We start from the raw sequence: 21,620 nt of genomic DNA, 5'->3' as shown, positions 1-21,620 counted from the left end.
TAAGGAATGGCTTACTTCCTCTTGCAGGTTACAATCCATAAATGAGGGAAGCCGAGGCAGGAACCTGGAGGCAGGAACTGAGACAGAAGCCACAGAGGAAGGCTGTTTTCTAGCTCAGTCTGATTCACATTCAGCCAGCTTTCTTATTCAGCGGGACCCACAGCTTAAGGTTTATAAGAAAACACCCCACTAAAACTGGAGAGACAGCTCAATAACCATGGCACTCGCTGCTTTTTCTAAGGACTCAGGCTCAATTCCCAGCACCCAGATGGTGGCTCACAACTATCTGTACTCCAGTTCCAGGAAACCCAGTGTGCTCTCCAGGCACCAAGTATGTGCAGTACACTGAGTTACATGCATGTAAAACAATTTCTTAAATGTAAAATGGAGGTGGGTTGGTCCCTCACAGTAGCAGAAGTTTTGTCTTTTTAGCACAATTGGAACCACATGGGGTGTGTAACAATTTCTTGTTGTGCAAGGCTGTCACATGTACTTTGTGACACAGTACATCCATGACCCCTGCCCAACTAAATGCCATCCATTACAAGGTGCAGGTGATCACATGGGCTCCAGTCTTCCCACCACACCAATGAGTTCATTAATGTAGACATGGGAGGTTAATGAGAACACGGTGTTCTGTGTACTGTCTGCTCATATGACAGAGGAAACCGGGCACTTCACACACAAGGAAGACAGTTTCTTCTGCATGTTATACATGATGCATCCCGAACATTCCATCCATACCCCAAAACTAGCCCAAGGATTCAGCCAACCAGAGGGCAGAGCCCAAACCACAGGGACCTAAGCTAACGAACTCAGAAACATCATCCATATGTGTGGGTGGGGAGGGGGAGGATGCCCAGTTGCTGGCGTTCCAGTGACATGAACTAATCGATTTCCTGATTTATGCTGCTTTCAACTTGGACTTTGGTTTCTGCAGCTGAAAAGTACTTCGTTACATGAACAGTTTTCACAGGTCAGAAACCAAGGCTCAAGTTTTGAAAGAACACTTACAGCAGTTAACTTCTTGTTGCTGTGATAAGAGGCCATGACTAAAAGCAACTTCCAGAGAAAAAAAGTTTATTTTGGTTTACAGTTCCCAAGGAGGCATGGCTGCAGGGGGCAAGAGCAGAGATCACATCTTCAAATACAAATGTGAAGCCAGGAAGTGAACTGGAGTGGGTTGAGGCTATGAACTCTCAAAGTTTGCCCCAGATACCAGGGGTTCCCACCTCCTAAACAGTATCACCAGCTGGACACCAAGTGTTCAAATATTTAACCTAAGGAGTACACTTCTCATCAACACAGCAGAACAAAATAACAACAAAAGGAGACTGCTGCTCCTCGATTTAATGGTGTGGGTGTGTGTGTCTGTGTGTAAGCCTGCGGCAGGCAGTTCTGGTAAATGCCCACCTTTCTGTAGGTAGGGCCACACAGCATCAGTCTACACAGTTCCCCCACTGGCATCTATGCCACAAAAGCAAGCATGGTTCACACACCATTCACACATGCAGTTTGTTGGGACATTTAATGTTAAAAGCTACTCAATCTGAAAATAAAGGAGGGCTGGGGAGGAGGCTCAGGGGTACACTGCTTGTCTAGTACAGATAAAACTGGACATGGTAGCACACACCTGTACTTGTGGCACTTGGGAGTTGGAAGCAGAAGGATCAGAAGTTTAAGGTCATCATCAGCTACACAGGGAGTCTGAGGCCAGCCTGAACTACATGACACGTTGTCTCAAAAAAAAAAAAAAAAAAAAAAAAATATATATATATATATATATATATATAGTGATACATAAATAAGTAATACAGTAATACTTCCAGTATTTTTGCACAAAGTTTCTGTAAGATGTACAGTGGGCATAGGGTTATAAAAATAGCCCAAGGCCTTGCTCTCCTGAAGCTTGTATTTATGACTATAGGAACAAAAGGACATAGCAATAGGCCAAAAAATGCAAAACAAATGTACAGTGAGTGATAAAAACTAGAAGGGGCATCTGAGGCAACTGTGGACTGTTTTCTTATCATGCTATGGGTTCAGCTTGAGCAACACAGTTACAGCAAATAGAGATGTGTAAAGAGATGTATACTGTAGTAAATGCAAGAGCATTTGCAAGAATGCAAGAGCAGGAGAGAGACACTGAGTGATGCCCTGCTGAGAAGGCAGTAGGCCAGGCTCTAAATAAACAGGGTACCATGGCCAGATGCAGCACAAGAAGTGAGGAGAGGAAAGAGCAGACAGGCGTGGGACACAGCCTCCACCTAGACCCTGCTCTCACTGCACACCAGTGACCTTGGCCTGGGTGGGCTACTGATCCCTGCATCAGCCTTCTCATCTTCTGAGATGGGGACAGGCGGTACCCGAGAACACAGGTATAATGAGATGAGGCATGCTAAGTGACCTAACTGGGAGATGCTGAATCATGACAGTTCCCACCACACTTAAATCCATATGCAATGATCACTGATTAGTTCTGTAGCATTTGTAAGCCAAACAAATAAAAGTCTCTAACTATATTAGGGCTTAAAGCACTTGGCTTTTAAAATAGCTAACTGCAAATCCATTACAAAATCCTAAGAAAGAAAATGGCTGGTGACTAAGGATTTCCAAATGCATTTATTGGTAGCATATTACTGAATGAATAATGCAGAGCACACAATTCCAAGAAACCAGCACTGGGCAGAAAGCAGGGATCTTAGATGGAACATATTTATATATTACATATATTGAGACTTAGAGAGGGAAAACTAATCCAAAGCTCTCATTCTGATCATAATTTAAACTTAGCTCTCATTCTGATCATACTTTAAACTTGAATTTTAGTGTTCTCCATGCAAAAAGCAAAAGCCTGCTTCCCCCTTTCATTCCACCAAGCATGATTAATTAAAAGCAAGATACTGCAAGCTGAATCTGAAGCAGCCAGTCAGGGGCTGTAAAGAGTCCCTTCAGGCAGGTAAAGCCGCATGAATGAAAAAAGTGTCCGTACCTGGTCCCTGAATGCAGAGGAGAAAATACCAGTAAGCAAGAGGCTCACAGAACAGACCCCTCCACTCAAACACTCAGCTAGGTTACAGCAAACAAAACCGTTAGCTCTTCACTGCAGCCTTCAGATTTTACTGAATAAACAATTAGGAAGCCTCCATTCTCTATAATAACATTAAAAAATGTGTTTCTATATTGCAGAACCAAAGAGGGTTTTCAAATACACTGCCGGGAGCTGCTTGGGGTCCAGAGTCCTATTTACATCATGCACCCACACACAGCAACTGACGCCATGACAGCAGCAAGATATTGTCCAGGGCTCTTAATTCAGAAACACTCCTCCACTCCCACAGCTGGACACCTGCTGACCAGACGGTGTTTGTCAGAGCCCCAAGCAGAGGTCTTAAAATAGGTCAACTGTGATGAAGTGCAACACACAGCTGGCTTAAGAACTAACTCATCTGTCCTGGCAGCACTGCAGAACTACGTGACAGTGGAGGAGAGAGAGGGTTCTTTTCTCTAGTGACCACTTGCTACAAAGAGTTTCCTGCTGTTTTTCTCAACAGGACATCTCAAAGAGACTGAAGAGTGAGCTGAACTCTACAAGCTGATTTTCACAGACACAGAACAAGACAATCCATGTTAAAGAAAAGACTTGCTAATTTTCAAAACCTGTCTACTGTCTGACTAGCTTGAAAATACACTTTTAAAGTCAAATTCCTATTGTGAAAAAAAAAAAATCAAAATTTAAGTCAGAAGTTTTCACTCTCTCCTTTCGCTAGGAAAGTAAACAAAAACAGAACTGGGCTATTGCAAAAACAAACAAAACAAACTAACAACAACAACAACAAATGGTCACTGCTCCTCCACCAGAGTCAGGTCCCTTCTGTGAGGCCTCCCAAATCTCTGCCTTGAGTGTCCACTCTGGTCATTACCACACTTTAATCACACAAGCCTGGGGATATCTTCTTTAGACACAGGCTATGTCAGAGGTAGTGTTAGGATGCAGTATAACCAGCTACAGGAAAAAGTTTAATGGAAAACACCATTCTTCTGAGTCATGGTAAGTAAAAATCCAAAACAAAAACCAGACAGCTCTCATTGCCTTGTACTAAGAAATGATCTAAGAACTGAAAACCCATATGGACAGGCCCTATCATTATCTCTGGAAGCCTCAGTGCACCAGCTCAGGCTGGTTGTCCATGAAGGGCAGCACCCCACTCACATAGTAGGCAATGCCCAGAGACAGCAAAGCAATGACCAAGATCAAGAGCAAGACCCTCCAGAAACCTAGGTCCTCCACAAACTCCTGCCATGTAGTTCGGAAGCTGGACAGGACTCCTTCGCCTTGCTGGAGGTTGGGATTGAGCAAAGAATGGCTTTCCATGGCACTGTGGGAAGAGGAAAGAAAAGAAAGGGTCATCAAAACACACTTCAGCCATAAGGCACAACACAAGACAAGCAGTTATACTACAAGGCCAGCCTTTCAATGCAATACTGGAGAGCTACTACAGAGATGCACTGGCCTAGGAATGTGCTGGTTACACACTCCTGGGAATCTACACATCTGTCTGAAACTGTAAATGGTTAGATCCCTGGTTTAGCATCCAGCAGGCAAATTAAAAGTCATAATCAGAAAATCCCAACGGGAGTCTGGGGGAAGTGGAAGGGTAGAGCTGGGGATGAACATGATCAAAGTACATTGTACACATGGATAAAATTGTCAAAAATAAATTAAAAACATTTTTTAAAGGAGCCCCAAGCAGAGGTCTTAAAATAGGCCTTGTCTCCATCACAACAGCATTAACCAAACATATTTTGTTTTACATTTAGAAGATTCAAACAGAGGGACTGGAGATGGCTTTTGCTAAGTTCCCATCACCTACATTGCACCTTACAACAGTCTGTAACTCCAGTTTCAGGGGATCCAAAATACCCTCTTCTGACCAGCCTCACACAGACATTGTATGTAAGGAAAAACATTCAAACATATAAAATAAAATTTTTAAATCTTTTTAAAATGTTCAAAATGAAACTTTGTAATTTGAGATTTCGTGTTCATAAAAATAACAAAAAAATCAATAAATTTAAAAATCCACTTCAATGCAGTACATGGATGTGAAGGCTGAAAGGGAATTTCTCTCTTAATTTGGTGCAGTCATGTGCCCAGTTAAGAGGTCTCTAAATAAAACCTAGTCACAGAAGCTTAGTCCTCAGCGTGCAGTGCATGTGGCTGGCTTTAGGGATTCTTTAATTTTTCTCTGTGCATTTCCATGTATGCATACATACATACACGTGATACCATATGAAGGTCAGAAGGCAATTTTTGAAATAACAAAAGCAAGGGGTTGGAGAAATGGCTCAGTGGTTAAAAGCATTGACTGCTTTTCCAGAAGACCTAGGTTTAATTCCCAGCACTCATATAGCAGATCACAAGTGTCTGTAACTTCCGTTTCAGGGGATGTGATGCCCACTTCTGGCCTCTGTCAGCACTGCACACGTGATACATACATAAACATACAAGCATACAAAACGTCCAAACACATAAAATATTTTTAAAGGAATAAAACTGAACTTAGAATAATATGCAGGGATGGGGAGCTATTTTTCATCAACTTGGTTGTTAAATCCTACTACACAAGTTATCTCATGTCTCACAGAACCCAATGGGAAATATAGTAAATACACTGCTTTCAAGGTGGTCATAGTTAAGCTATAATACCACTTCCCCTTGTCCATTTATATTTTCCTTCTACTCAGTTTATTGCTATGATTTATGCTAAAAATTTCATCTTTATTTGTCACTGTGTAGCCCTGGATGGCCTAAAACTCACAGAGATCCTCCTGCCTCTGCCTCCCAGTGCTGAAATTAGAGACCTGTGCCCAACTGGCTAAAATTCATCTTTTAAACTATAGAACTTAGTGGGTTTAGGGCTTTCAAAGATATTAACCATTTCTACTATCTAATTCCCAATACTTCATCAATCATTGTCTCAAACGCTGTATCATTGTCCCCCCCATACCCTAGTAATCACTAACCTACTTTTTTTTCCTATAAATTTCCCTATTTGGTCATTTTATACCAACAGAATAAATAGTATGTGGCCTTTTATGCTTGGCTTTTCCCATACAGCATTTTTTCAGTATTTATGCTGGCTGTAGAATCTATCATTACTTTGTTCATTTTTATGGCAGGGTAATAGACATTTGGTATATACCTAGAAGTTAAACTGCTGGGTCACATAGTAACTCTGTATAACTTTTGATAAGACATCAGAATAGTTTCCAAAGTGGCCCCACTAGTCTATGCTGTCTTGAGGAGTCTATATTCCCTACAACCTCCATAATACTAGTGACAGCCTATCTGCCTGGTTACAGCTGTCCTCAGAGTTAAGTACTATTCCACTGTGGGTTTGATTTGTATTTTTCTTTTCTTTCTTCCTTTTTGGTTTGTTTGTTTGTTTGTTTGTTTGTTTTTCGAGACAGGGTTGTTCTATGTGGCCTTGGCTGTCCTGAATTCGCTTTGCAGACCTGGCTGGCCTGGAACTCACAGCAATCCACCTGCCTCTGTCTTTCTAAATGCTGGGATTACAGGCGTATGCCACCATGCCCAGTTTGGTTTGTATTTTTCTGGGCTTTCTTGAAGGGATGTATTCATTTCCTTGAGATATTTATTTATTTATTTATTTATAATTTATACAGTATTCTGCCTGTGTTCCAGTAGGCCAGTAGATGGCACCAGATCTCATTATAGATGGTTCTGATCCATAATGTGGTTGCTGGGAATTGAACTCAAGACCTTTGGAAGAACAGCCAGTATTCTTAACCTCTGAGCCATCTCTCCAGCCCCCTTGATTTGTATTTTTATGACACTGTTTTTAAACATTATATTGTTTATTTTCGTACTTTTATAATGCTTTTTTTTGTTTTGTTTTTTTAAAACAGGGTTTTTTGTATAGCTTGGTTGTCCTGGACTCGCTTTAGACCAGGCTGGCCTTGAACTCACAGAGATATGCCTGCCTCTGCCCCCCGAGCACTGGCATATAATGCTGTTTTTTAATGGAATTTAATCTTACCTACTGTGGCATTGAGGGCAGGAATAAGGAGAACCAAGTAACAACAGTGTTAATCATTCACGCTGACACACTTTAGTGTTCACAGAGCTGTAACTAACACAAATGTCACACATTTGTAGAGCAGGAGTTCACATTGCTACCAAGCTGCCCAAACAATTACTCATGACCTAGCTAATTAGTCATTATGACAGCTCAAACAACTAATTGTGATTTAGTTAATTAGTCATTATAATGGGCAAAATAAAGTTCAAGGGCATTTCTGATAAAGTCCTACTAGCCAGTATCAAAATGAGATCTCCAAAGTGCATCAAGAGAAACATGCATTCATGGACATTTTCTCAGTAAAGAAGGTTGGGAGAAATGGCACAAGTTATGAGCACTTGTGTACAGTCTTAAGGACTGGAACTTAAGCCCCTGCAGCCACTTAAGAGATCAGGTATCCCACATATGCCTGTAATCCCAGCTCTAAGGGAGCAGAAGAAGTAGAAAAACTACAAGCCCTGGGTTCAGGAGAAACTTGCCTCGAAAGAAGGAGCAGACAGTGATTGATTAACACCTGAAACCCAACCCTCTTCTGGCCTCTCACTAGTACACAGATGTGTACATGAGCATATGCAAATGCACTCACAGACAGACACAAGTACATCTTTTAAAAGAAGCTTAAAGTAGTCTGTTATGTTATAAAAAGATAAAAATAAGTTTCACGTTTTGCAGAGATAAAGAGTTAAGCACTGTTAAACCAATGGCATTTGAACTCTAAATTTCTGAGCAGTGAAGGAAAGGCCTGTGAGTGTCTCTGGCTTCCTATTACTTTGCCAATTTGTCAGCTTCTGGAAAACTCAGCAGCTTCACCAGTTCACAGTAAAAACTCTTACCTCCTTTAGAACAGTAGTAAGAGCTTGTAACTAACAAAGCAGAACTAAGTGAGAGTGTGGAGCCTGAAGCCAGCATAGGAGGAGGAGGTGCCATGGCCTCGAAGGTATCAGACAGAGATACCTTCTGTCTGAAGGGCTGACCTCAGTGACCCACATGAGGGACATGGGAAACCAGTTACCAGACCACAGCTGTGCTCCCACTGAAAATCTGGAGTGAGACAGCTGACTCACTGAGTATTTCAAGCTGAATACCAAGCAGCCCACCAGACTCCATTATGTCACTGAAACCTAGGTCAGGCCTATTGGCTTTGCCTGTCAAACCATCAGGGCAAAGGGCAGAGCACTCTGCAGACTTTCAGGCTGAATGACCTGTGCTTCCCACTGCAGCTAGATGAAAGCATCTGTTTCGATCTGCTACTGAGTGGAGCCTCTCAAGGAACAGCCAGGCCACAGGGGAAAAGAATGTGCTCAGTCATGATGGGGCTTGATGTGCTGGCGGGGGGAGGCTCCCCTTTTCCAAGGAGTAGGAGAGGGGGGATAGAGGAAAGAAGGAGGGAGGGTAGGACAGGGAAGAAAGGAGGGAGGGGGCTAAAATTGGGATGTAACATGAATGAATAAATACATTTATTAAAAATTAAAACTTGGAGGTTCCTTCCTCAGACTACTTTGAACTGTCTTGTCTCCTACCCATCCACTAAGGCACATCTAGCAACACTGTGAGCATGTCGTCACTGGGCACTTCTGTAAAGTTCTGCAACTGTAACCTGAAGCCACAGCACATGTGAAGTTCAGAGAGCAGCACAGCCCTGCACTGACAGCAAAGTGGCCAAATGCAAAGCGTTGCTCAAGGACTGTGCCTTAGACAGCTGCATCCTCAGTACCTTTCGCTCTCCGCTGTCTGCATGGCCTCCAGCTTCGAGTGAGTGCCTCTGTTAAATCCTTTTACCTCCTGTTCTTCCAAAGACTCCAGCAATCGGATAACATCTTTATTCACGCCCCGGCGCTTTGCCAGAACTAAAGGGGTAGCACCTTGATGATTGCTGAAAAAGGTTACAGAAGGAAAGGGTCATTGCTGCACTACCGTGAGGAAAGTGTAGACCAAAAAAGGTCTGCAAGTCAGACCCAGGGCAGCGCCACTCACGCCAGAAACTGACATTTGAATTAACTGGATTTTCCTTCCAGGGAAGAAGAAAAAAGAACATTTAGGAAAAAGAACAGATGACAGGAAATATACGATAAAAGAGAACATCTAGGAATGAACTAGAAAGTTTAGTCCTAGAGTCCCAGACTCAGTCTTTGTACACACTGTAAATATATTCATGTATGTGTACGCACACATATCTCTAGATGCAATCTTTGCACACAGTTAGTACATTCATGTATATGTACACACATGTATGTGTACATACACACATATCTAGACTCAATCTCTGTATACACTGTACCTATATATTCATGTACACAAACACACATGCATGTGTACACACACATATATCTCTAGAATCAGTCTTTGTATATACTATACATATTTGTTCATGTATACATACCCACACACATATATTTATGCAGGTATATATAAGAAGTCTAAGAATAAAAAGCAGCCTTGAGCACTGAGCCATCTTACACTAGCTAAGGAAGGACAGAGCAGATTTCAAATCATGCCAATTCCACTGTCGGTTTCTGCTCCATTCTGTCCTGCCATCACAGAGACATTTGCTGCCATGCTATTATACAAGCAGCCATAGCCCTGGATACTAGGACAGCAAGAACTTGCTGCTTAAAGTTCAAGCTCAGCTTTGAGGTGATCTGGTCTTCCCCCACAAGAGATCAAGTAGTAATGGGCCAAACAAAACAAACCCCCCCTGGTGTCCTCCAGCTGTTCAGCCTGAAGAGGACTCAAGCCCCAGATCTATGATGAGGCTACTATGTTACTGTACAGAAGACAGATGAGCTCTGTGCAGGAACTAGGTTCAAATTCCAGCCCTGTCCTTTATAAGCTGTATGGCTTCTTGACTTTGTAAGATGAGAAAAAGGAGAGTTGGAATGCAGAGGTGAGGGAATAATGTTCAACATACAAATACTTGCATGGGAAAAATCTAAAAAATGAAGAGACTAGAGTGAGAGCCACTTACTATGAGTTTAGAACAAGTTGATAAAACAGTCCTCTTCCTTTTTTTGTTGAATTACACTTCATAATTAACGGAAACCAGCTGCTATTATATACACAGCCAGCCAGCTCAGGGTCTGGCCCTTGCATTCCCACACTACCCTACTAAGGGCTTAGGCTTTGATACCTTTGTCTTTACAATGGATCAGGTAGTGATCAGCCCTCGACCTGTACAACTAATGGGAAGAAATGACCTAGCTTCAGTGGTACAAAGAACTCACCAAATATCAATTTTGAGTCCGTTGGAAACTAAGAACTGGATAGTGTCCACATGGCCACACAGGTGGAGGGCCGTGTTCCCCTGATAATCTGTGGCCAATGGGTCAGCACCAAACTTATGAAGCAGCTGGCAGATGTCTACGTTCCCTCGGGCCGCAGCAAGGTGGAGGCCTGTTCTGCCCCTGCTGTCTCGGATATTTGGGTCAAAGCCACTTTCCAAAAGCCGCTTGGAATAGGTGAAGTCCCCATCGATGCAGGCTTGAAGCAAGGGCACATTAGTCTGTGAAGAATCATTCACAAAAACGTAGGACATTATCTGTGGCGGATGGACACTCCTGCAATGAGAGCCAAGGTGAATGACAGCTGGTAATGACAAGGGCAACCAGTCAGAGGAACAGTAGTATCATCTAGGCCTCTTTCTTGTAATAAATGTCCTCACCAAACAAACAATAGTCACAAAATTATCATTTATGTTTTATTTCCACTAAAATTTTTATTTTTCTTATATCTGCTGGATCAAAATAGTAATTAATTACTGTAAAGCTCTCTTACTTTTTTATCATAAAAAGGTTGAAATATTTTTAAAGTTAAGGATAATCACTTATATTTAAGTTCTTTACATTATCAGAAAATACATGTGAACTTACATTCACTTCTTATATGAGATGCTCTATAAAATAAACAGACATACCTATGGGAAAAGCCCACTGATCCAATCATTGCATTTCAGGCACAAAATTTAAGACTTCACTTTAAAAAGTTAAAGGCCAAATTAGCAGCTGTGCCCACAGCACCTCCCACATCCCAACTCCACCTGGAAGACAGGTACACAGTAGGTAGCTCTAGCACCAAATCCCATTAGTGTTCCAGAAAGACTGCACCTGAAAAACTACAAGGGGAGCCTGGAACTGCACTGCATCAGCCACAGCCCATTCATCTTCACAAGGCCCCCCCAAAAAAGTAAAGTCTCTCAAGAGGAACTTCAGAAATCAGAAAGGCAGAGACCAGGGCATTTATAGAACTTTTCTGTAAAACTCTTTTTAAAAACTCAAACATTCATTACTTATCTATTATGCACACATGTCTATGCACTGTGAGTATGCACGCCATGGTGCATGTGTGAAGGTTGGAGTACAACCTGTGGAGCTGGCTCCTGCCTTCCATCATGTTGGTCCCAAGCACCAAATTCAGGTCATCTAGCTTGGCTGCAAACCCCTTGATCTTCTGAATCATCTTTCCAGACAGGCTCAGCTTGCACAGTTTCTCAGGTGAAGTCTTTCTGGACACTAATGGAACTGGGTACTAAGCCAATCCTCTGTGGCTCCCCTCTCCCCACCAGGGCCCAGGCGCTCAGGCCACAGGTGTTGAGTCTGGCCACAGGTGTTAAGTTCAGCCTCTCCGTTCAGTTCTCCAGCCTGGACTGCCTGCTGTAGAGTTCTGCTACTGCCCTTGGCTCTCAAGTGGGAATCAGCCCACACATAACGAGGACCTGTTCTGAGCAGGCATCAACTTCAAGTTTTTACTGAATGTCATGAAGCCCTAGCAACTCACAGTAAGTTTTACTATCCTTGAATTTCCATGAGCGCCCCTACAGACTTCAGGCCAAGGAGATTGCATGGCCTTACTGGTCTTTCAAACAGATGAGCTAGAATGTGAAGGGTTAGACAGGAAAGACTAGAGACAAGCAATCCATCAGTAGGTCAGCTGACAGGAAATGATGGAATCTTGACCCAAAACAGTGACAGAGGAAAGGAACTTCTGGAGAGGGACACAGAACATGACCGAGGTTGAGCAGCAGCTGGTAAGAACACCTCTGGAAAGAGGTCAAGATAAAAACACTTCTGATCATAACACAGCATTACAGGTTGGTCTGAGGCAGAGCAGGGTCTCATGACATCTGGAGCTAAGGCTACCATACCCTTCTGGCCTTAGCCATCACAGCTGGCTTGAAACAATAAATTATTTTATTTATTGGTTTGTTTGGTTGGCTGGTTTTGGTTTTTTTGGAGACAGGGTTTCTCTGTGTAGCCCTAGCTGTCCTGGACTTTCTTTGTAGATTAGGCTGGCCTCGAAATCACAGAGCTCCACCTGCTTCTGCCTCCCAGGGTGCTGGGATTAAAGGCATATTCCACCAAACCCAGCTGAAATGACAAACTCTTAAAAATTAATCCCTTTGCTGGGGGTTGGAGAGTTGGCTCAGCAGTTAAGAGCACTGGATGCTCTTCCAGGGGACCTAAGTTCAATTCCCATCACCCACCTGGTGGCTCACAACTATCTGTAACTCCAGTGCCAGTGGATCCAACATTCATACAGATAGAAATGCAAGCAAAACACCAAAGAATAAATAAACCCTTTAAAAAAAAAAGGCACTTATTGCTCTTCTTACAGAAGACCGAGGTTCAGTTCCTGACACACACATGGTGGTTTGCAGCCATTCATAACACTAGTTTGCAGGGGAGACAATGCCCTTTTCTGACCTCTGTAGGCATCAGGAACATACTTGGTGCACAGACAAACATATAAGAAAAACACTCATATACTTAAAATAAATCTAGAAAAATATTTTTAAAAAGTTAAAAGGGCATAGTTTCCAAATAACAGTTATCGTCTCATCTATTAAAAGAATAATTCCATCTTAAGAATTTATTAATAAAACAGCTAACAGTTCCTCTTAATTTCCCCCTGTACTAGTCACTGGACTGGAACACTCAAAAAACCAAACACCTAACACAGACTATTTTGGAAACAAAAGAGCACAAACCAAGTATTTTCTAAGAGCTAAGACATGTTGGCTACATTGTAAGAAATGATTCTAAAAACCTATCTACTTGGTGTTTTGGCTCAGGTCTTTGGGCTAGCAGGCTGGGATTCCTTTGGAGCAGCATAGGCTGGGTAAGACTCAGCCCCTTCTGTCTGCTCTGGGGTGAGAAGTGAAGCTGGTCTTTTCTCTCTCCTGGAGAAACTGCTCACCTCAGTCCCACAATTAAGATTCTCACAGGAAGACAGCACTTTCCCTTGGACAGGGAAGTGCACCTGCCCTCCTGCAGGCCACAGCTCACTGGAGGCTCACATGCCATTAAGGCTCCACAGCAGAACACATCTAAGGTACAAGATGAGATTGTTCCTTTAGCACCACCCACAGCTCTATATGAATTCCTAACAACGCTGAGCGGAAAAAAAAAAAAAAAAAAAGACAAGGAATTTGACTTAGATCCAGGATACAGCATGAGAAAGAACGAACTGTTCTGTGGCACACAAGCAGGTTAGGGGCCTGTGCACATTCTCCAGAATACCTGAGGTCAAGCACAATCTGCCAGGCCACACAAGTGACTGCCAGGCACTCAAGTGGTGAGAAAAAGTCGTGGAGGGCCGTGACATGAAGTGTGACCAGAAAGCATAGACAGGAGTCAGCGGTGTGTCACCAGCTCTGGAAATCACTCTCAGCCTCTGGAACTCTGAATGCATATTCTCCACAATGTAAATGAAGGCTAACTTCTAACTTTGACTAATTAATTTCTGCAGGGCCACAGAATTTGAACCCAGGGTCTTGCACAAACTAGTCAAAGATCAATCACTGAGCTACATTACATCCTTAGCTCCACAAAAGCAATCTTAGAAAGGAAATACTATTCATAAGAGGGGAAAAGGTAAACAAACAGCCAAAGCTTATAGTTCAACCAAACAGAATAGATTCGGTTCAGTATCGAATCTTTGTCCTTTCTCATCCTCCTGCACTGACATGTGTAGCCCACCCTCAGGATTCCCGTAGGCCCATTTAGTGGTGCCTCTGTGTACCAGTGTACTCTGTCTAATCATTCAATTCTTATGAAGCACTGAAGAAGCAGGGTGCTGGGCAGCCAGACTGGATCACAGAAGTGCAGCATCAATCATGAAACATTCACTATGTCTGAAATGCGTTTTGTTAGCTGGTTGCACATGAAATCCAAATCCCAAAGTCACTATGAGTGTAAAACCTGGTCATGCATGCTGCTATCCAACATCATTAAATAAATGTACACAGAGGAACCATTAATGGCATCTGGTAAGGCTTCATTTACAATTCGCATAACAGAATGTCACATGGGAGCTGTCAGTGCTGGACTGGAGCTAGGGACGATGGCTCTCAAGTTAGATGTGAAGATAATACACAGTACCCTCTATTGATTCTAGTTTTCTGGGTTCCATATTGATTTGGACAAACTTCTTGTCATTGAACCACTTAATTGGATTTTCTTGGACAACTATTCTAAGTACCATCCATCTCTCACCCTGAGTGGCAAAGTGGAAGTATCACTTGTCGCCTCTCTCTAGCACAGACTTGGCTTTAGTTTCCAGCATGTAAAGATGTGAGGGCAAACTGGTAAGTGAGCTTCTGTTGTGGAAGAAGCCCATTGTACCTCTCATGCGGAGGTACAACGACAAACCACATAGTTACCCTCACATACTGTCCTCTATAGCCTACAAGAAAAGCCAGGCTTCTGCCATTTCAACAGGACAGCACCTGGTGATCAAGCACGGTTGTCAAAGTTATAGATCAGATCTAAGTATTTAATGTTATATAAACACATCAGTCAGAATTAGTAGAAAACAGCTACCCCAACAACTCAATTTATACTTCAATCACTAGAAATTTATTCATACCCTTCCCAAAGTGAACAAAACCAGAACACATGTTAACTGCTGCACAAGGTGTTACAACTAAAGATCTTCCCAATTAAATTTATTTGGAGACAACTGCAGACCCACCTGTAAGATAACAAAAGAGGCCCTATTTCCCCTTTCCTCAGTTTCCCCTGATGGCAACACCTTACAAATCCATAGTAGGACATCATAGCTTTGGATATGTACACAGCCCCTTTTCACTGTATTGTTCCTTATTATGGACAGACCATTGCTTGTTGAATAGCTTACTATTGAAGGACACTTGGTTTTACAGGAATTTAGCAATTACATTACAGATTTTTCTTTTAAGTATTACTTATTTATGTTTGGTAGTGTAATACCATGGTCTGCATGAGGAAACCAGAGGAATAACTTGTGGGGGTCTGCTATCTTCTTCTACCAGGGATCTAACTTAGCTATCAGGCTTGGCAGCAAGCCCCTTGAAGCCATGAAGCCATGCACACACTGAAGCTTTCACAAGAACTTGTAAAGGCTATGTGAAGCTGGGTCCTCTTTTTTTTAAGGACAAATGGATAGGAATGTAACTGCTGGGTCAAATGGTGTCATCTTTCCATGCAAAGAAAGTCCACAACAAAGTCATCTTTGGAGTCATTTTTCTGAGGGTCAAGCTATTTACAGAAGTCTCTGTAGAAACAAGCATTTGGAAGGACAAATAGAAGCCCTGGAATTTTCTTAGCAAGAACCATCCCAAAGGCAAAGTTAGGGATAATAACGAGAGACTGAACCATTGACCAGCAGTTTTAAAATGCCTTCAACGCACTGAGTCAGATGCCCTGAACATGGGTCTGAAAGCTAAACATACATAAAAGATGGAGAAAGCAGGAGGGAGACAGGTGTGAAGTCTGACTGTATGAGGAGCAACTCTCAGGACTGCAGAACTAGTTTCCTTGTTGCTAGAAGCTGTCAAAGCTTAGCCATTCCATCCAGACACCATGTGGCGCTGCTCTGCCTGGGAGTAAATCCGCTCGGATCCTTATCAGCTGTGCGATTTAGGCCTCAGTCCGCAGGTCAGTACCATCCCAGCAGGTGCAGTTCCCTGCTGTGCTAAAGCAAACTTGCAAGGCATGCTCATCCCCTGCTAACACAGTGGCTTTCAGCAATGGGATGACCTCTAATGGGGAGCAAGACCTCCAGGAAAAAGAACTGACTTGCGGCAAAGTAAAAGCACAATGGCCTGGAACACGATTAGCCTGTGGTAGAGCAGCCAAGCCCCAGAAAGTACACTGGTGGTTCATGAGGGCTTTAGTTTGTAAAGGGCAAGGTGCATGAGGCACAGAGGCAGACATGTGGGCACCATCACAGAAGTGTGAGGTCATGTCTGAGAGGGGTGGTACAGCCTCACAATTAAAATTCTTGCCCTGTCTGCAGTGATGATACAGTCACTCTCACCCATGCCAACCAGCTGTGAGCTGAACTCAAACATCAAACCAGCAGGGAGGTTTGGGAGGAAGTTTGAGAGCCACTGACCTGACAGAAAGTTGTATCGAACATGCTTTTCCATTTTTATCCCAAATTCTGGGTCCATGGTCTTGAATCACAGTGCAGAAGTTCTACGATCAAATTCTTGGTGGTCAGGAACTAATGGAGAGGTGTTCTGTTTTAGTACGGACTGTGCTGATAACTTTAAACTTCTTTCTATATCCAGTATCAATAACAGTACAAACTGTATTGATTTGTTTTTCATTTTCAAAGTCACTGGGAAAGGCATGACTAAGTACTACAATCTTGGTTCAAGTGTGAAAGGGTTAGACTAACTTTGTAACCTGTACGTCTTCTAAAGCCTATACTTTGAGTTTTAGGTCCAGGTTAAGCTAAAGCCTCTTAGTACCTTTCCAGAGAACGGAGAAATGTGACCCTATCTGTGAGGACAGATATTTTAAAAAAGCGAGCAAGCAATGACCTTCACTCAGCAAAAAGAATGACCAGACCCTTGTCTTTGAGACAGTGTTTCTTAGCAGCCAACCCAGATGACCTCAATCCTTCTTCTGAGTAGCTCCTGACCTCCAGCCAAAAGCCCGCAGCTCTGATCTTCAAGGATGAGCTAACCACCCCCACCGTCAATTGCAGCTGCATCCACACTTGGCAGGACTGGCCAAGCTTGAGCACCTAAGACTAACCAATTATCTCACTTTATAGCTTCCTCATCCAATCCTAAATTGCCAAAACTGCAACTTCAAATTTCCCGTAATTTTTCTTTTAAAAACCTAAGGCCTTTGTCTCCCGGTGCCACTCTTTGCTGACCGGCAGGGGTGACCCCATTGCGCAATGGTTAAATTAAACCTCTTGCTTTTGCATCAAGTCGTGGTCTGTGGAAGTTTCTGGAAGGGCGTGATCTTGAACTCCTGAGCTGTGAGACCCCAGGTCTTACAAGTACACAGATGACATCATGTCTACAGAGCAATCGGAAGGAGGTACTAAAGCCAAGACACTGGAGCAAAATGGAAACAAAAACTGGCACAGCAGGGAGGGGCTGTCAGATCTTACTGTCTACATTTTCCTGGTCTTTGAGACATCATTTCTCTATGTAGCCTTGGACGGGCTCTGTATACCAGGCTGGCCTTGAACTCGCAGAGATCCATCTGTCTCCACTTCTTAAAGTGCTGGGATTACAGGTATGTGCCACTGGGCCTGAAGAGCTTAAGTTAGCTTGGGTGCACATCCGTGACCAGGGGCTAAACTCAGGTACCAGAAAGAATCACAGAATATACTCTTGGCAGAAAACAGAGTTAACTCTCCTAGCAACAGCTTCCAGGAAATATCACAGAATAAACATTTGTTAGAAAATAGAGATAATTCCCCTGGCAATAACCAATCAGAATTGAGTAGGAAATTTTCCCCAATGTTCCAGATGAGGTTTAGAAGAATAGCCATTGTAGTTAAAGCTTCAGCTAAAGGGTCACCTCGTCCCTCTGACTTTTACCCAATCCTGTAATGCCAAGGCATGGAACCCTCAGCTTATAGTTTTTCCCTTTAAAAACCATGTTCACCCAGGGCTCGGGGTTCCACTTCTCTACTGATGCGTCAGTGAGACTTGGGTCCCGAGTTCAATCCCTCTCACAATAAAGCTCTCTTGCTCTTGCATTGGGATAATTTCCTGGTGGTCTCTGAGGGTCTTGTGAACTGGGCATAACACGCCAGCTCTACCTACATTTTCTAAGTCTAAGAAAGTAGTGGAAGAAAGCAGTATATGCAGCTGGTGGAGCCCAACCTGAATTTTCTGTGTTACTGGTTATTCTTATCCCTTTAAAGGAATCTACTGGCTTCCAGATAGAATATAACCTTAAGGAGCATAAAGTAAGAACTTCAGGGAGCCATCAAATCCTGCCAGTGTGTGCTCATAACTCTGACTCTATAGATCCATAGATTTCCCAGTGAGCAGTGACTATCCATTACCCAAGTCTATAAACACCCACAGATCTCAGACAAGGGAACAGGCACATACATGTAAAGGGAATCCTGCAATTTCTTCAGCCTGTTTTCTCTCTAATGGAATAATTTTAATCGTTTCAAAGGCCCAGGGATATTAGTGAGCCCATCACTGCTATGCTGTGACAGAGTGGGGTTTCATATCTAGCCCATAATATTTCTAACCACCCTGCAACTCTACAGTCAAATCAAGGAAATCTAGAGCAAACTGTTATAGGATATTAGATCCCATTGTGATATTTGACCCTGAGATTGTGAACTGTAAAATCCTGTTTCTTGTTTGGTATGGTTCAGCCCTAATACACACCTTTAATCCAAGAACTTTGTTTATTGTAAACAGATGGTTATAGTGTAGCTCATCCCTAGCACACCTTTACTCCAATTATTTTCTGTACACAGGATTTCATAAAATTAACCCTAGGTCAAGAGGCATAGGAAGAAACCAACAGGCAGGGATTAAGCAGAAAGGAGGGGCATTGAGTTGAGCAGTATTTAAGACAGTGTGGAGAAGAAAGAGCCCTTTGGCTTTTAGCTTTCGGCTTTTTCCTTGTGGGCTATCAGGTTGAGCTAGCAAGGTTTTGGCCTTGGGCTTTTGGGCTTTTTTCTTCTAGGATATAAACTCAGTAGGAAGGTCAGCTAGGTGCTTTTCTCTGCCTCTCTGAGCTAGCAGATTTTCACCCCAGCATCTGGATCAACCTGATCTTTATTGGTAAACTTGAATGATATGGGATTTCCATTATTTTATAACAATAACAAACAGTTAATGCATAACCATGTTGTGTAGAACATAGGGGTCAGCTGGATGGAACACTGATTTTGATTAAATTCTTGACAGTCTGTATAAAGAACAAACTTTGCTACTTGTTCACGGTGTTCTACAACTTCAGATTATATTTCTAGAATGGAAGAAATGGGTGCTATTTGTCTGAATATCCTGGCAGATGCATGGTGCCCAGCTCACTAATATTTCTAGACAACTAGATATACTGTACCTTTCTTAGGTTCACTGTCACAGGACTTTGGCTTTCCCTAAGCTAGTTCTATGCTTTACTGTCAAGTGTTTCAGAAAATAAATGAACAAAGAAGAGGGTAGAAGTGACATGCACTCACACAGTCTCTGTATATTCCACTGTTAATTGCTAAACTGGCCATGGGCTAAATGCTAACAGATTCTGATATTGTCCTTGCTATTGAAGAATCTGTCTCAGTGTTGTGTAAAAATTACTCTCCAATCATCTCTGAACAGTTAATAAAGAAGCTGAAGAGCCTATGACTGGGCAGAGGAGACAACAGGTGGGACTTTTGTTCCCAGTCTGTAAACAGGTAAACAGAGAGGAGAAGGTCGCTGGGCCATAAGCAGTGACAGCCCATGAGAAGCCGCCAGGAGGACAAAGATGGAGCAGGAGTGGCCAGGATGAGACTAGAGGACAGGTGGCTGGGAAGTAGGCCAGGCTAGCATAGATGGGCTAGAATAGATTAATATCTGCCCAGTTACAGTACTTGGAGCTTACTATAAGTATAACAGGTCTCTGTGTCATATTTGGGAGCTAGAGTGGGCATAGAAAAAAGCATAATTCCAACAGAAAAGTTCTCCATAACCCCTGTAGAAGGTACTACAGTTTGGTTCTGTGGCCCTCCAGATTTCCTTTCATTCTATTCACATCTATATCAAAACATATCATATGTGCCAATGTTAAACACTTTTATTCACTCTTCTGTAAACACCCATCAGTATTGCCACTACCTTTTTTTTTTTTTAAGACAGAGGCTCATGTAGCCCAGGCGAGCCTGAAACTGTATAGTCAAGGTTGACCTTGACTAATTCCTGATCCTCCTGCCTCCACTTCCTGTGTGCTGAGATTAAATACATATACCTGGCATATAATCAGTTTTACTTGGTAAAGATTATTCTATTACATGCACGTCACAATTTCCCTATCTTAACACAAGCTATCTGCCTTATTTTTTCTTATTACCTAGGGGCTTAAATCCACTGACATTTTAAATCATGCCTAAGAGAAGTTGAAAATAACCATTTTTGATAGAGAGAAAACTATTATTACTGGTTCCTAGGTGGATGAGAGTTCTGGCCAGATGAGACTGGCTGTGCCTGTGGCTACAGAACTTGGCTCCTCTCTTTATGACTCAATTGCTATTGGCACAGCAAATGATGTCACTATGAAAGCTTCCAGAGAAGGTATTTTCAGGATTCTTATATTACAAGGGCCTGGGAATTAAATTTCTATTGATCAATCCTATTGTTAAAGTTTGAACTTCTAAGTTTTGAGTCGTGTGTTCTAAATAAAGATAAGTGTACAAATATTTACTACGGGCCTTTTTTTTTTTTTTCTTAAAAAGCAAATTTATTTTTATTTATATGTATGTATTCAGTGCCTTTAAAGGTCAAAAGAAGGTGTTGGATCCTCTGGACCTTGTGTTACAGGAGACTGTGAGTCACCCATGACAGAATCAATCCTATTTCAAGAGCAGCAAGGGCTCTTAGCCACTGAGCCACCTGACCAGCTCCTACTATTTTTAAAGATTGCTCCTATTCTGAAAGTATAAGTAAGCTGAAGAAGAAACCAGACAATACTTTGAGGACAGCCCAGTGCCCTGGAGGACATGTTAGAGTTGTCTTCTGAGGTTAGAAACAATGGATATTCAAAATAAGCAACGTTTACATGAGCACAGATGGACCTACTGCCAATAGACACATTTTCACTCTACATTCAGACTTGTAGAGAATCCACATTCTGTGGCACTTCTGACATTTTAGTGTTCCCCCATGTCTAAGACCAGGCTGACCTCAAATGTAGCTGTAGTTTATATGTGCCCAGTGTGCCCAGCTCAAGATCAAAGCCAGGGCTTCCCAAATGCCCAGCATCCTACCCTAAAAGTCTTAACCTTGTAATTTTCTCAATGTTATACTATCAATCATTTCATAATTAAAACATAACACAGCAAAGAGAAAGATTACTTTGAAATGTATGAATTTCTCAATAGTACTTTTTAAAGGGCTAATACATTCTTAAAATAATTTAAATTAGGTTAATTGGGAATTACTTAGTAGATGCCCTCAGGGAACTAAATAAAAAGGAAAAACAAATCAAGACAAAACAAAAACCACTTGTGCCCATGTTTTTTTTGTTTGTTTGTCTGCTTGTTTTGTTTTGTCAAGACAGGGTT

General features: G+C 42.4%; 1 protein-coding gene across 3 annotated transcripts in view; it reads right to left on the bottom strand.

Annotated features, from left to right (window-relative positions):
* Positions 1–1,063: 1,063 nt before the first annotated feature.
* Positions 1,064–21,620, bottom strand: part of Ankrd46 (ankyrin repeat domain 46) — a 32,933-nt gene continuing 12,376 nt past the window's right edge. For all 3 annotated transcript variants that reach the window (XM_055626435.1, XM_055626434.1, XM_055626436.1), the window contains 3 exons: positions 10,328–10,660; positions 8,821–8,979; positions 1,064–4,379 (listed from right to left, as the gene is read on the bottom strand). In XM_055626435.1, coding sequence (XP_055482410.1) covers positions 4,163–4,379; positions 8,821–8,979; positions 10,328–10,660 — 709 coding nt within the window. In that variant the 3' untranslated portion in view covers positions 1,064–4,162. The remainder of the gene's footprint in view (positions 4,380–8,820; positions 8,980–10,327; positions 10,661–21,620) is intronic.

This window comes from Psammomys obesus, unplaced genomic scaffold, assembly GCF_907164565.1.
Source record: "Psammomys obesus unplaced genomic scaffold, mPsaObe1.curated_primary_1811, whole genome shotgun sequence".
Classification (NCBI taxonomy): Eukaryota; Metazoa; Chordata; class Mammalia; order Rodentia; family Muridae; genus Psammomys; species Psammomys obesus.
Note: the sequence above shows the minus strand (reverse complement) of the source record. Positions and strands in the feature narration are given on the sequence as shown.